At 35.2% G+C, this 13707-nt stretch overlaps 3 protein-coding genes across 12 annotated transcripts; 2 read left to right on the forward strand and 1 right to left on the reverse strand.

Annotated features, from left to right (window-relative positions):
* The first annotated feature begins 468 nt into the window (after positions 1-468).
* On the forward strand, positions 469-1135 carry LOC120171603 (B-box domain protein 30-like). The gene has a single exon (XM_039179285.1). It carries the CDS (start codon positions 552-554, stop codon positions 945-947), a length of 396 nt encoding a protein of 131 aa, XP_039035216.1. The 5' UTR covers positions 469-551; the 3' UTR covers positions 948-1135.
* Positions 1136-2436: 1301 nt separating this feature from the next.
* LOC120171598 (zinc finger protein CONSTANS-LIKE 12-like) lies at positions 2437-7992 on the reverse strand. Of its 9 annotated transcripts, none has more exons than XR_005520885.1 (9): positions 7838-7992; positions 7671-7707; positions 6842-7538; positions 6411-6635; positions 5177-5517; positions 4496-4578; positions 3473-3541; positions 3025-3081; positions 2437-2508 (listed from the first exon to the last, which is right to left on the reverse strand). XR_005520885.1 is itself a non-coding variant. In XM_039179277.1 (8 exons), exons 3-7 carry the CDS (start codon positions 7406-7408, stop codon positions 3522-3524), a joined length of 1236 nt encoding a protein of 411 aa, XP_039035208.1. In that variant the 5' UTR covers positions 7409-7538; positions 7671-7707; positions 7838-7992; the 3' UTR covers positions 2754-3081; positions 3473-3521. The 9 variants fall into 9 exon arrangements, 4 of the variants coding, with proteins under 4 accessions (XP_039035208.1, XP_039035207.1, XP_039035205.1 ...); XR_005520882.1 differs by having other exon boundaries at positions 4418-4578; positions 7838-7901; XR_005520883.1 differs by having other exon boundaries at positions 3012-3081; positions 4418-4578; positions 7838-7901.
* Positions 7993-9652: 1660 nt separating this feature from the next.
* Positions 9653-13334, forward strand: LOC120171602 (peroxisome biogenesis protein 22-like). 2 transcript variants are annotated; one of them, XM_039179283.1, is made up of 8 exons: positions 9653-9911; positions 10615-10851; positions 10936-10983; positions 12023-12079; positions 12159-12260; positions 12500-12565; positions 12758-12859; positions 12989-13334. In XM_039179283.1, the coding sequence occupies exons 1-8, from the start codon at positions 9789-9791 to the stop codon at positions 13091-13093; spliced, it is 840 nt and encodes a 279-aa protein (XP_039035214.1). In that variant the 5' UTR covers positions 9653-9788; the 3' UTR covers positions 13094-13334. The 2 variants fall into 2 exon arrangements, with proteins under 2 accessions (XP_039035214.1, XP_039035215.1); XM_039179284.1 differs by lacking the exon at positions 12500-12565.
* The last annotated feature ends 373 nt before the right edge of the window (positions 13335-13707 follow it).

Here is a 13707-nt window from a genome sequence, read left to right on the forward strand (position 1 = left end):
AATATGATTCAAAAGAGTAAAAAAAATGAGTTTAGGTGTTAAATTGATTCCAAAAAAGAGTTCAATTATCAAATTAACGCCAGCTTCCAATTTAGGGACTAAAACCTTTATATAGATTTTTTTCCAACAAACTTATTGATAACGTTGCTAAAAGTAGAAATTCTTTACCTGCATAGAGAACTGCAGAGGAGATGAATCGAGAGAGAGAGAGAGTTGTTTGCTGGTGGTGGGGTACCACAACCCTTCACACAACAGAGAGCTTTAATTCTCGGCCATGAAAATAAAACTTCTCTTTGGTAAACTATAATTGACTTTGTAACCACTCCAACAACAAGCTTTAACCTTGGGGCTTAAATCATAATTATTACTCTCCTCAGAGACTGGTGAAAATCACCACTCTCTTGTTACAACTATTAAAGAGATTTCTCAACCACACGTTTCAACATTTATTTTTTCTTGTTATAAAAAAATCACAGAACATTCGATCTTACAGGTTTATATATACTGGGTCTCTCTCTCCATAGCTTCTTAGCCTTCCATATCGTCTGAAAATGTGCAGAGGTTTGCAACAAGATCGGAACAGCTCGAGTTCTTGTCCGAAACAGGGTTTCTCGTCAGTGCACGATCCAGAAAGGGATGATGGTTCTTCATGGCTTGTGAACTGTGAGCTCTGCAATTCCAGGGCTTCCTTGTATTGTCAAGCTGATGATGCGTATCTGTGTAGGAAGTGTGATGAATGGGTTCATCAAGCTAATTTCTTGGCTCTCAGGCATATCAGGTGTTTCCTTTGTGATACATGTCAGAGTCTAAGTCAGAGATATCTCATCGGAGCTTCACAGGAAGTGGTGCTGCCGACGATTGTTAGCTCGTCGGAGAGAAGACGGTGTGACTCTGACATGGAATCTAAGCATTCAACGACGCTTAAAACACCTTTTCTTTTTCTCTGATTGTCACTTTTTTTCCTCCTGTTATGCAACTTTTGGATATGGAGGATCTTATCTGGTTAGCCTGAGGTATCATCGAGGGTTTACATATATGTATACATGTAAGCTTCGTATAGGTAAAGTCAAGAATGATGTAATCCTCAGTGTTGTGTAAACCAGATTGACTCTCTTTCATTAGTGCATTTTTTTTATGCAAACTCTAACATTTAGCTTTCTTTATTTCTTTCTTTTCTTTAATTTGGAGTATAAATCACAAGAAATACATTATTCAGACTCATACGTGAATGTCAGACACAAGTATCAAGTACGGATATTTCAAGAATAATGAAGAATCCGAGCATCATGGGTGCAAAGGAGGAGAAACTAGAAGATTTAGTGCAAGATTTGTATGATTGTTGGTGCTTCATGGAAAGAGAGTATAAATCACAAGAAATACGTTATTCAGACTCGGACGTAAATGTGAGACAGGAGTATCAAGTACGAATATTTTAGGAATAATGAAGAACCGGAGGTGCAAAGGAGGAAAAAGTAGAAGATTTAGTGCAAATTTTGTATGATTGTTAGTGCTTTATGGAAAGAGAGGTCTAAATTTACCTGCACCAATTAGTCATTCATTAGAGAAGTTAAAAAGATGTACTATAAAAATGATTATTTTGCATCAAATTGAGGCTGATGCCTCAGGAAAAGCGAAAGCCAGCTGATGATTTATTGTCTTCCAGTATCAATCTGAAAAATATTATAGAACCGTTCGATTCACAGTGTGTGATCCAAATCATGATCCTGAGAAGAAGCAACAATCTGAAACTAAGCACTCACTATCTACGGGGTCCCCAGTAACAATTGAGGACAAAAATTGCTTTACGTCACAAGATGGGGTATGGACTGTGAAGTGTGGGGGCTAATCAGTAAGGGGAGAAATTAATCGTCCCATCTGATTCATGATTTCATCAGATGATGCTCGGTTGGTGTGTCCGTAGTAGAATAACTCAGGTTTATGATAGGTTGAAATCATGATGAGCCATTGCCCATGCTTTGGTTCTGCTGTCATCTTTCTGGTATCCAAAAGGGTCACCTTATCCTATCCTATCGTATCATATGGGAATATCAATGATTGATGTTCATAAAATTCTCTATTTCCAGCAATGGGGTTTCTAATCATCAGTTTTCATGTTCTGAAATTCAGACTGTTTCTCCTCCCTAAATCAAATCTCTGTCATCACATACAGAGATTCCCCGGGTATAGTTTCAGTTTGGTTAAACCATCAAGAAAACAAATGAAGGGAAAGGAGGTCAAAACTTACAGTTTTCCATTGTATCCTGAAACTAACCCATACTGATCCTTTTTCCAGGTAGCCAGCCAGTAAACCAGCTTGCATAAAAACATCATGTCATTTTTCTGACAACTTCACAGTGCTTAATGTCAGCATTGGACAATTGTTTGCTTTCTTCATTTGTGTGTGTGTGTATTACCCTTTTCCCATCTGTCTTTTTCTTGTGCTTCAAGGAAACTGAACTCAACTACCTCGACCGATCTCCATGTTTCATTCTTGATAGTTAATGTCATCTGCAGATAAAAGAATCATACATGATAAAATATATAAACTACTAAAAAATATGGAACAAACCGAAAGAAAAAATAGTGTTTTATTATTCTGACAAAGTGCTACTCCTTATTTCAATTCGATGACAATGGATCGGTGCTTATTACATGGAAAGGAGCTGGGTGCACCGTACAAAATAAGAAAAACAAAATTGAGTTTCCACAAGGGTTTTGCCTTGTGCTACGAAGATGGAGATGGCGACAAAAGCAAGAGAAGGATCTAGTTCTGTTGAAACAAACCGAAAGAAGAAATAGTGATTTATGATTCTGACAAAGTGCTACTCCTTATTTCAATTCGATGGCAACGGATGGGTGCTTATTACATGGAAAAGAGATGGGTGCACCGTACAAAATAAGATAAGCAAAATTGAGTTGCAACAAGAGCTTTGCGTTGTGCTAAGAAGATGGAGATGGAGACAAAAGCAAGAGAAATATCTAAGTATTTGGGAAGGCAAAAGAATATGCACCAAAACTTGTTACTTCCAAGGTTCTTCACATCCAGTTCAACATCTTGGAGTGTGTATCCTTTATGATTTCCTGCATATAACACAACAGCATAACATACTCAGTGATGAAGTTGATATAAATTCCTTTTGTTTTTTCAATGGACAAATGAAGCACAGAAAGGCATCAAGTCAAATTCATTAGTACATGTAATCAGTGGTTTTACAAGAATAGTTTACTGTCAAGAGCCCAATTACCAATCACAAAGGAACTATAACACAAGCATAATTGAGGCTGTTCGTAGATTGTCAGGGAACAGGTCAGTTAGCTTGAATGTCCATAAACTCAAATGAGATGAGGGGGCCAGCACAATAGATCGACCAATGCACATGAAACAGGCTTATGTACTGAAACGAAATAACCTTCATACTGAATGCAAACAATAACAGCTGCTCATACAGAGGATTGGAAGTGAGAGAGGGACCTATAGCGGCATTAAGTTGGAATCTATGGTTTACTGCCCCTTTCTGTAATCAAGGAAGAGTAACTAAACCTGCAGCAAAAAGGTACAATTGACCTAAGTTGAGCATGTTTGCAAGGAAATGATGCATTAAAAAATTTCTAAGATAGCAAAATCATTAAAAAGATGCTAAGTGTATGCATATTTCAGCAGATATTGCTATCGACATTTACAAACTATAATTTAGCTAGAGAAATTATGATTTTGTGTCAGCTATAGAGTTCTAAGCAATGAAAAGGAAGGATTCGGACTTGAACAGTAAAAGTTCATGCAATATGAAGCTAATGCTGTGATTGACCACTCTATGTGCAATATCAGTCTAAGTCGACATTGGAAACTTTTGCAAACATCAAAAAACTTTTCCAGATCTGCTCTAGTAGAAAACTTGATTCCCATAAAGCTAACCAATCTGAATTTTCTGTTTACCTTTACATATATTATAACCCAAATTATCTCAATGGAAATGTGGGCTACTTCGGAGATGACTAAACTTTTTTATCTCTTTTTTTTCCCCTATTTTCTTCACTCTAACGCTACATGTTTCTTAGTTTCTTCAGTCTAGTGTTAATAAAAGCTCTTGGACAGCAATTTTGAGCCATTGCACACCTTTTAGTTTTTTGCTGAAAAATAGGGTTGGATATACATATCATATCTAAGTTTGATCCACTACAGACCTTTTAGAAGAAACTTGAAAAATAAACCTCTATCTCAAAGTACAATTGGGTACAGCTGATACAAGTAATAAGATCTTGACTTGACTGAGTTGTGTATACATGATATCTACTGCCTGATGATATGAGAATGCACCACACAGCATTTATAAATCTTCATGCTTATCATGTTATTACAAGCAAGATTATTTACAAGTATTTTCAGGTAGGCTGTTTAATATTTCGTTATACTTGTTACCTTCAAGATCAGGGACATGATTACATAATGTAGCTTATACATTTCGTGGCACAAGAGGATCATAGTCATATGCTTCACCTGCTTTCACAAATCGACCTTTAACACGTTTCCTAGTGTCAGCCCTGGCTTTACGGGAAGCATATCTTATTTGCTTACCAAATCTGTAAATAACAAAAATGAAAAACCAGGTAGGATTTTAGTTAAAGCATAAATAATTATATGATCACCCTGACCATATGTGAACAAGCAACTATTCAAGCATGACTTAATACGTACAATAAAATGCAGAACTGTTGCCTCCATATAAAAAGGAAAACTAAAGCATTAATAATTACGCGGAGATGCTTATATTTTTATAGCCATAATAATGGCTTCAGTGGTGTATGTCAACTTAACTATCTCTCCACTATTTTTCTATTCCAGGAAAAGTAAAACAGTAATGATATTTACAACTTTCTATTTATGACTTCATATGTTTAAAAGATAACCTATAAAAAACAGACAATAACATGGTTGACATCCCAAAGGAAGTTGATTTATAGAGTATCGGATGTTAAACTAGAATGCAGTATGATTCAGAAGATTGGAGAGGCTAAGATCATGTTAAATGAGAAACACTTTTCAGAAAGAAAAAAAGAGAAACACTTCATTGTTAAATGCCCTCAAATCATTTAGCCTGAAAATGAACTACCTTGTAATCTATTAATGTGAAACAGAATGTAAATGTCCCTTTCAGTGTAAGAAGGATAAGAATCATACGTCCGTGTTTTCTTTTTTTCATTGTATCTCATCTTCGCTTTCTGTCTTGCTTGTGGACAACTAACTTCTAAACTTGATTCCCATGGCGATTCTCCAGTTAGAAAAAAAGGTGATAATCCACAGTCTTGATAATCAACAGGGCTATTTTCCCCTGCAACGTTGGATAATGAATGAGCCATGGTTGAAGGAAGCTGACCACCAGGATATCTAAGATTGGTGTTACAACCAGGATTCATAAGCATGCAATAGGAATTCCCGTTCATGGAAGCCATCACACTGGCTAAGCCACCAACTTGAGGGGTTGGAAAAGGCATGCATTCCTTTTGTCCTGATGATGATGCCTGATAAGACACAAAATAGTGGCATATCAACCATGAACAGGACAAGAAAACTATTATCCACTTCAATAAAGAAAACTAGATAAATCAAGAACAAAAATACATAGCTGCAGGTAAATAATACCAGTATTTCCCCCCCCCCCCAAAAGTCAAGGATTAGGCCTGACAAGTTAATCTACAAGGGATCATGGAGTGAAATCTTCATCCTAACAGGTATTAATTATGTTCCAAACTTTGTAAGCATGTATCAAAATTCTCATTCCCTTTCCTTATCATATGTATGCTAATTTTTTATTTTGTAGAACAGAAGATAGTGTTAAAAAGTATAATCTGCACATAAAATTTAAAACCAGAGCAGTGTAACGAACCGATTATTTAAACAAATGCTGCAAATGGAGGTGACTGAGGATAGGGTCCGTGGTTTTTTATCATAGTACAAAGCTTCATGTTCTAGACCTTACCAATGAATCACAAATGCATTAAAATTGAAATGATTGGGAATATGATCCTCCAAGCACCTTTCAAATAAATGAAAAAAAAAACACTAGAAAAATGAACATTCTTGTGTCCAATCCATAAATGTACCTAACTCTCACATTCGAGTTAGAGTATCACAGAATGCACTAGATAATATAACAGTGAATGATGTTCATGGATTTTGGACTATTAGAAACATTAACTATGTAGTACATGGATTCTAGACTTTTGTCCCCTCTAACATAATAATGAATGATGTACTGCAAAAGGTAGGATTTACAGCTCATAGCTCTTCTATGAATAATTCTCATGCACATGCAATACTCACGAAGATTAGATTAGAAAAATAGGGAGATAAATAGAATATAAAACAATAGATGGCTTTATAAAATATATTTAGCAATTGATTTATAGAAAACCTCTATTGTATTCTCAATATGACCATCTGATTTGGTTACTGATAAGGTGTTCTCCATCAGTATGCTGTCTGTCTCAACACTTTCAAACTGGTATCCACTTTTACCTAGTGAACAGTCCAATATCTCATCTGCAGTTTCAAAGGTAAGCGGAAAATCATTTATGTTCAGACCCTCACAGAGATCATCACTAACAGGAATTTTGCAATCTTTGAGGTCAGAATAACCCTGCAACATGGGCGGCAAAAAAGGAAAATGAATCATGCACTGTGAGAAATAGCAGCTTCTACTCAAATGCCATAGCTTTTAAATTACTGCAGCATGTAACAGTGACTAAATAAAAGAGATGCCTCGTACCAGTAGAACCAAGCTATAATTTAAATTCAATTGCTTCCATCACAAGTTCAAATAAGTCCAGCAGCAAAAAGCAATACCTTTGGCATATTCGATGCCTCGGAGAAAAGAGGTTCTTGATCTCCACGATAAGGCAAGCAATTTGCATTAGTTGATATCAAACAAGATGGTTCTGTCCACGGCTTTAGTTTAGGACTAGATTTTAGCTCATTCAGTTTAGTCCCATCCAATCCAAATGACGCCCCTTGTTCTCTTTGATTCGAACAGTTGGCAAAACAATCATCATGACCAGACAAAGCACCACCAACTGGCACACCAGCATCAAGAACTGAAGACCAGATCCGTCTAAATTCGGCCAAAGAAGGACAACCGGTATAACAATTCAATGGTTCCCTCCTATGTCCCAAACCCGAACAACCATTACAATTCCAATCACAATCTTGACAAAGAGACAATTTCTCATCCAAACACCGGACTACCGCGGACTGAGAATTGCATTTCTCACACAAAAGCGAACGAGCATGTCTACACGACAACAGATTTGCAGAGTGAACACACCCATCACATCTCAAGCAAAGCCGAGCCGAATCCGATCTACAGTAAACTACTGCTCTCACCCCTCGACAAAAATCGCATATAGGTTCCATACTACCCTCCTCACACTTGATTATCTTAATCCCCCAAATACAATTGTTTTAATTTTTAACCGCTCCAACTAAACGGAAAACTCATGTTGGGAATTCGGCATCATTGATTTCTCAACACAAAAGTACTAACCTTCATCATTAAAATCAGGAGAAAAAAAACACATTAAAATTCTATCCGAAATATGTATAATGAAAAGCGGAATTTGAATCATTTAAATGCTTATAACCATAGAAAATGAATTAGATTGAGCTTGTACTTTACCTATTCAGCCAAAAAAAATGGCTCCGAATTCCCTCCTCTGAACCAGCATGGATTTCGATCAGCCAATGTCGATGTACATAGAATCCACTGACGGAAGCAAAGAGACATCGAAGAATAAATACGAAAAAATATGAAAATAATTTCAACAATAATGGGGATAAACGCACCAAAAGAAAGCGTGAGACAGTGAAGAGCACTAAGCCTTTTGTTCGGTTTACTTTGGAAGAAGTTGAAGAAGTTTTTTTTTTCTCCAGAAAATTACAGTTAGGTAAAGCGGTATAATATTCGCGTTTGTCCGAGGTTTACGGAATGAGTGACACGTGGGATATTTTGAGCTTTGATAATGGGATACTCGTTTGTCTGACGTGGATATGTGAATTTTTATTGGGGTCAGGCTTTTTAGTCGGGGCGATGGCAAGGCTGGTAAATAAATACGCCGGAAAAGATTGGCTCACAAACTTGTTGACACGTGGGCACCGTGATTTTCGCGGGTTTTTCATTGACCTTCGAGTGCGACAATGAAGCCCTCACCTATCTCGAGATCGTAGACGACACGTGGATTTTGTGTCCCAACAGTTTTTAATTGGTGGTCTAGTGCTGATCTGGCATTTTTCTTTTTCGATAAATGTACAAGAATATTGCCGAAAAGGAAAAAAAAATATAAATACAAACGAAAAAATATATTACATATGTTGATGTTAGAAGACGCGCGACATTTTGAAAACGTCTGTTTTAGATTGTAATCACCATTTTTTTGGGTTATATTATTATTATACACAACCAAAATCTATTTACAAACAACCCAACAACCCGAGTCCAAACTAAATTACAAACTTAACCTAAACCCCAACCTAGCTAACCTTAACCCTAAGCCTCTTTCCTATTATCGTCTGCCAACGCAAAGGCAATGATTCTAAGCATATATATATATATATTAACATTATAAAATTTTTAAATGATGTAAACATAAATAAAATTTCATGGTAGAAATCATTAATAAAATAAATTATTAATCGAAAAAAATCTAAATTTTAAGACAAACACATGTTCATCTCAACCATAAGTGCATCCGCACTAAATAAAATATCCATTAATGGTTAAAATTTGTCATAGGACACTTCGTTTTCCCCCCTAGAGATTCTATTTCTTTTCAAGAGAAAATTATCAGGAAAGAAAACGACGCGTACCGTTTCATCCTTAAGATAATCCTATAATTTTTTTTTTTGGATAATTAATCCTATAAAATTTTGGTCCCTTCACCATGCTTAAATTTGAGATTTAACTTTCACACTTCAATTTAATCTCTATTTTATAATATTATTAAATAATCAAATTTAATAATTCAAATTCATCATGTTGACATTTATTTTTTTCATGTTGAAAGGACTAAGGAGTGATTAAACAAGTCAACGTGAACATAAAAATTTATGTTAAAAATATAATAAATTCTCATTTAAATAAAAGTAAAATAATCCATTAAGCGGTAGTTGTGGTAAAAAAGAAATGTTATTTTCCTTAAAAGATTCGAATATTCTGAATATATATTATATTATATTAATAGAAAATATAAAAAAAAAATTAGGGTGAGCGCACATATGTTAGAAACAAAAAAATTATGTGGGATGAACATAAATAAAATTTAAAGGTATCAATAAAATATGTAACTATCCACCTAAACTTGTTATAGATTTGTCACTATCTTATAATCACCTTAAATTATTTAATTTTTTTTTAAATAAACAAAAGAATTTTGACATAAAATATAATGAGATTAAATATGAAAGTTAAGCATAATAGAGGTACCAAAATCATAATTTGACCTAAAATATTTTCCATTTGAATAATAAAATTAAAAAAATGAACAACAAAAATGAAAAGGGAAAAGTGGAATCTCTCCGGTCCTAACCATCTAACCTTACGTTCTATCCACAGTTGAAGCCAAAAGAAGAAATCTTTATTTACAGAGCGAAAGTGGTGAATTTTTCATTATTTATCTTTGAAATGATTTAATTAAATGACGTTTAGATGTTGAGAATCTGAAAAAACCTCCTCTCATACGCTACAACAAGGACGCTTTTGCACGATCTAGCGGCGGTGTCGTTTATTAATCGAGTGGTCATGGCGGAGCCATCTTCGTCTTTTTCATCATCCAAGGACGAGCTGGTTCAGCTCATTAAACGTCTCGGAACTTATCTGGCCCTCAAGATGTCAAATCTCTTCTCGATCTCGTTCCAGAAACTGGTTCTTTTTCTTTCTCTCTTGAATTTCTCTTCTCGTATTTTTGGCGGATCCGATGCGACCTTTCTGTAGTTCGAAGACTTCATTTTTAATAATTAGTCATGTGATTTAGTAATTTATTGGTGCTTTTAGGGTAATCTTGATTCAGATGATTGAGTTTTTTTTAGAAAATTTGTTTACTGAAGAAAATTATAATATTAGATGAATTAATCTTATAGCAGCTTTGAATTTCTCGTCATTTAGGTAAATTGTTAAATTCTTCTACTGGTTTATTGTATGATAAATTGTTACGGACAATAAATGGTGTTGATTCGTCTTGAATGCGACCTCCTTTTTTTTACGGTATTGATTTTTGAGCTTTGCTTCTATACGGAGAGTGAAAAATACATATCGAGGTGAAAAGAATCTAAAATCTGTAGTACTGACACGACTAGTTTCATCTGTGATTGCTATATCACAATATCACACTAGTTACCATGACATAAGTTTCTTGAAAATGATGGTTGTATTGTAAGAAGGCATGCCCTATAGTCTGCTACTGAATTGAGAAAGAGACCTTTTTCTTTGTTTAGCTTGTTGCATCTGGGCATGTAGTGCTGTTCATAGTTCTATCCTTCTTTTTCTGTTCAACGAATATGAATCTATTATGTTCTTTTGGGTAATGTTTCTGATGTGTATGTTCTTCCCATGCCGTTATTGGCATCAGGATCCACGATCTGTTGGGGCTATCGCTGGGCTTGCTGTTGCAATTGTCTTTACCTATAGGTTGATGAGATCACCTGCAGCACGACCAAGAAGGCAACCAAAACGTCAAAATCCATCAACCAGTAGCTCTTCTATCAGTACCCAGTCAAATGCAACATTGGCACCTTCTGAAGTTTGTTCGCCTTCAGAGGATTTAAGAGCACAAAATGTTGTTGATGAGTTCTTCCAGCCGGTAAAGGTACGAATTGACCTCTTTCTCCTACATTTTGAAATGTTTGTTACTCTCTTTGTAATTTGCATCTCTCTGTTTCCTTCTTTGCAGCCAACACTGGGACAAATAGTTAGGCAGAAACTGAGTGAAGGTAGAAAGGTAACCTTCATATTCTCCTTCGTCCTTAATGATAATAAAATAAGAAAACGTATGATGTTTATTTTATTTGTATCCTTTTTTTCTGGAAGTAGGATTCTTTGATATGTTGCTTAACCTTGGACAGAGTTAGAAATGAGGATTTGTTGTTTTGCTCATTCAAACGTTTGGTTTTCTTTGTTTAGGACCTTTTTGATGTGACAACCATGTTCCTTTAGTAATGATTAATAACAGAAAAAAGAAACTTGAAAGTTTCACTCGTAGAACTAGTATTCTTTCGAATGGAACTTTTAACTCATTTTTTCTTAATGTGATTGTAGGTGTCACTTTAATCTAAGGTTTTCTTGAAAAGTTTTGATTTCTTTGCTTGTAGTTAGGTAAACTGGCCAGGGTAACTCAATAGCTTTTATAGCCATCTCATACGATCCTGAATCCTGTTTGAGGGTTTTTCCGGAGTATTAGATTGTATGGGAATTTGTTTTCTATCAATTGTTTAAATGGACTAATCACCTTATCTGTTCTATTCACTAGATGATTTGTCAGAATAAATTGCTAGAGTAACTATGAAAATAATACCAAAATCCAGCATATCCGTATATTCTCTTCTTTTAATTAACTTGTGTTAGTCAATATTTTAACCGAAGCTATCACAGCATCCTGCTATTGTAAATTTAACTTCTAGAAATCTGCCCACACTTTGCATGTGAGTCTTACATGACATGGTTTAGTTATTACCGGCAGCATTACCTGGTATAGTCATAACATGCTGCTATACTACTACTGTGGAAGAATTAGTTGAATTGATTTTGTGCTATTACTTTAGTCTTTACATACAAATCACGAGCTAGTTAACTTCTCACATAAGTACTGATAACTTCTTCTGAAATTTGCCAAGAGCCACATAATCTTCTAGTTTAACCTCTAGGTTTTCATACTTGAGTGCATATTGGTATCAATGCATATGCTGTTTTCTCAAGCAACTTGTCAGGCCTTTTCTTAAGCTCTTCACTTAACTTAATGGTACGACAACTTATTGGAGTAGGTAACATGTCGTTTGCTTGGAGTTATCCTTGAGGAAAGCAGTCCAGAGGAGCTGCAGGTGGTAATCTTTTCTGTGAGCTTTGTGTCTGTAGCTTTCATCTGAAAATAGTTAATTTGATTGGTTTAATTCTGGATAGAAACAAGCAACGGTTAAGTCCTCTGTGTTGGATGTGCTATTGGAGATAACCAAATTTTGTGATCTTTATCTCATGGAGAGAGTTATTGATGATGAAAGCGAAGTGAGTTCGAACCTTTTTCTATTGTATTAATTTATATGCTTATTTTTCAATGCATAAACTTCACTTAAATGTATTTTATGACATATTAGGTGTTTCAGGTTTTGATAGGTATATTCTTCTAATTGCATATGTGGTATTCCTCCTTATTTGTTGCATACAGCAGTACTTTAGGCTACTTGCTGATTTTCATATCATGTGTTTTACCTGGTGACTAACATTGTGTAAGTGTTTGTCTCTAGAAAAATGTACTTCTGGCCTTGGAAAATGCTGGAATTTTCACCTCAGGTGGTTTGGTCAAAGACAAGGTGTGTTATTGTGATTTTATAGTTATTTTTCTTGGATTTAGATATCTCAAATTGGTATGAGCCTCCAGTCAGTGATATTAAGATATAAACTAGTTGATCATTCTTTCTTTGCTAATTTCAGAAATTTAGCGTTCTATCCTCGTGCTTTTGTTCATATATTTATATTTTTACTTTGCTGAAATGAATCTGCAGGTTCTCTTTTGCAGCACAGAGAATGGACGCACATCTTTTGTTCGGCAACTAGAACCAGACTGGCATATTGACACAAATCCTGAAATAGTTTCTCAGTTAGCTGTATAATTTTTGTTTCTTGCCATAATTTTCGACATAGTTATTCAAGCCGCACTTAGAATGTTCTGATATTGGATTCTGAGTTGTATTCTCGTCACAATGCCAATGATTTGGAGTTTTTTTTCTTCGCAGAGATTCATCAAATATCAACTCCACATTTCTCCCGTCAGATCTGAAAGGACTGCAGTTAATGTTTTCAGCTCTCCATCCTTGGAGCACTTCTTTGGATGCGCTTGACTTTTGAGCCGGTAAAAATATGCAAATATGTTTTAAAGTTGTTTCTTTACTACCCTTTGGTCGTTATGTGTGACCCTTTTCCGTTACAGCCCGTCCCGACATTTTCTTTCTCAAGGCACCCTTGTGCTGATCTGTCAGTTTTTAGGGCAATGGAGAAGTACTCCATGCATCAATTAATGTTTGTAATCTTGATAGTCGAAGGATATGCAATGCAATCTTAAAGAATAATTTTGTTGCTTCACCTTGCCTTGTCTTTTTGGTACTAAGAGCTGTTGCTTGCTTTATGCTACACAAGCTAATTGACCTTTATATTCTTATAAAATCATGCAAGAACTAAGGTAGGCCAATTTGTGGAGTACGAGCTTAGTTTAATTGATTCATATGGCCATTCTTAAGATGCATTGTGATGGTGAACCCTTAATGTTGATTTCTTAATTTCATTATTACCTGTAATTAAATCATGTGATGATGAACTCGTAAATGATTCGATAAGACGTTGTGGGTCATTTATTTAGAGTGTTTTATCAATGGAATTTTACATTTTGGGCCATTTAGGGGTCTGATGTTGCATTGTAGTATAATACATTATATAACAATTTGAAAAGTCGTGATAC

This window comes from Hibiscus syriacus, unplaced genomic scaffold (assembly GCF_006381635.1).
Source record: "Hibiscus syriacus cultivar Baekdansim isolate YM2019G1 unplaced genomic scaffold, ASM638163v2 tig00111834_pilon, whole genome shotgun sequence".
Taxonomy (NCBI): Eukaryota; Viridiplantae; Streptophyta; class Magnoliopsida; order Malvales; family Malvaceae; genus Hibiscus; species Hibiscus syriacus.

Excerpts from the sequence above, each read along its gene's own strand:
- LOC120171598 (XM_039179276.1), bottom strand. The coding sequence starts at position 7,408 with ATGGAACCTATATGCGATTTTTGTCGAGGGGTGAGAGCAGTAGTTTAC. Across the intron at positions 6,636-6,841 it reads AGGCATCGAATATGCCAAAG|GGTTATTCTGACCTCAAAGA; the intron begins GTATTGCTTTTT and ends CCCATGTTGCAG. Across the intron at positions 4,579-5,176 it reads GAAAAAAAGAAAACACGGAC|ATTTGGTAAGCAAATAAGAT; the intron begins GTATGATTCTTA and ends TGTTATTTACAG.
- LOC120171602 (XM_039179283.1), top strand. The coding sequence starts at position 9,789 with ATGGCGGAGCCATCTTCGTCTTTTTCATCATCCAAGGACGAGCTGGTT. Across the intron at positions 10,852-10,935 it reads AGTTCTTCCAGCCGGTAAAG|CCAACACTGGGACAAATAGT; the intron begins GTACGAATTGAC and ends CCTTCTTTGCAG. Across the intron at positions 12,566-12,757 it reads GTGGTTTGGTCAAAGACAAG|GTTCTCTTTTGCAGCACAGA; the intron begins GTGTGTTATTGT and ends ATGAATCTGCAG.
- LOC120171603 (XM_039179285.1), top strand. The coding sequence starts at position 552 with ATGTGCAGAGGTTTGCAACAAGATCGGAACAGCTCGAGTTCTTGTCCG.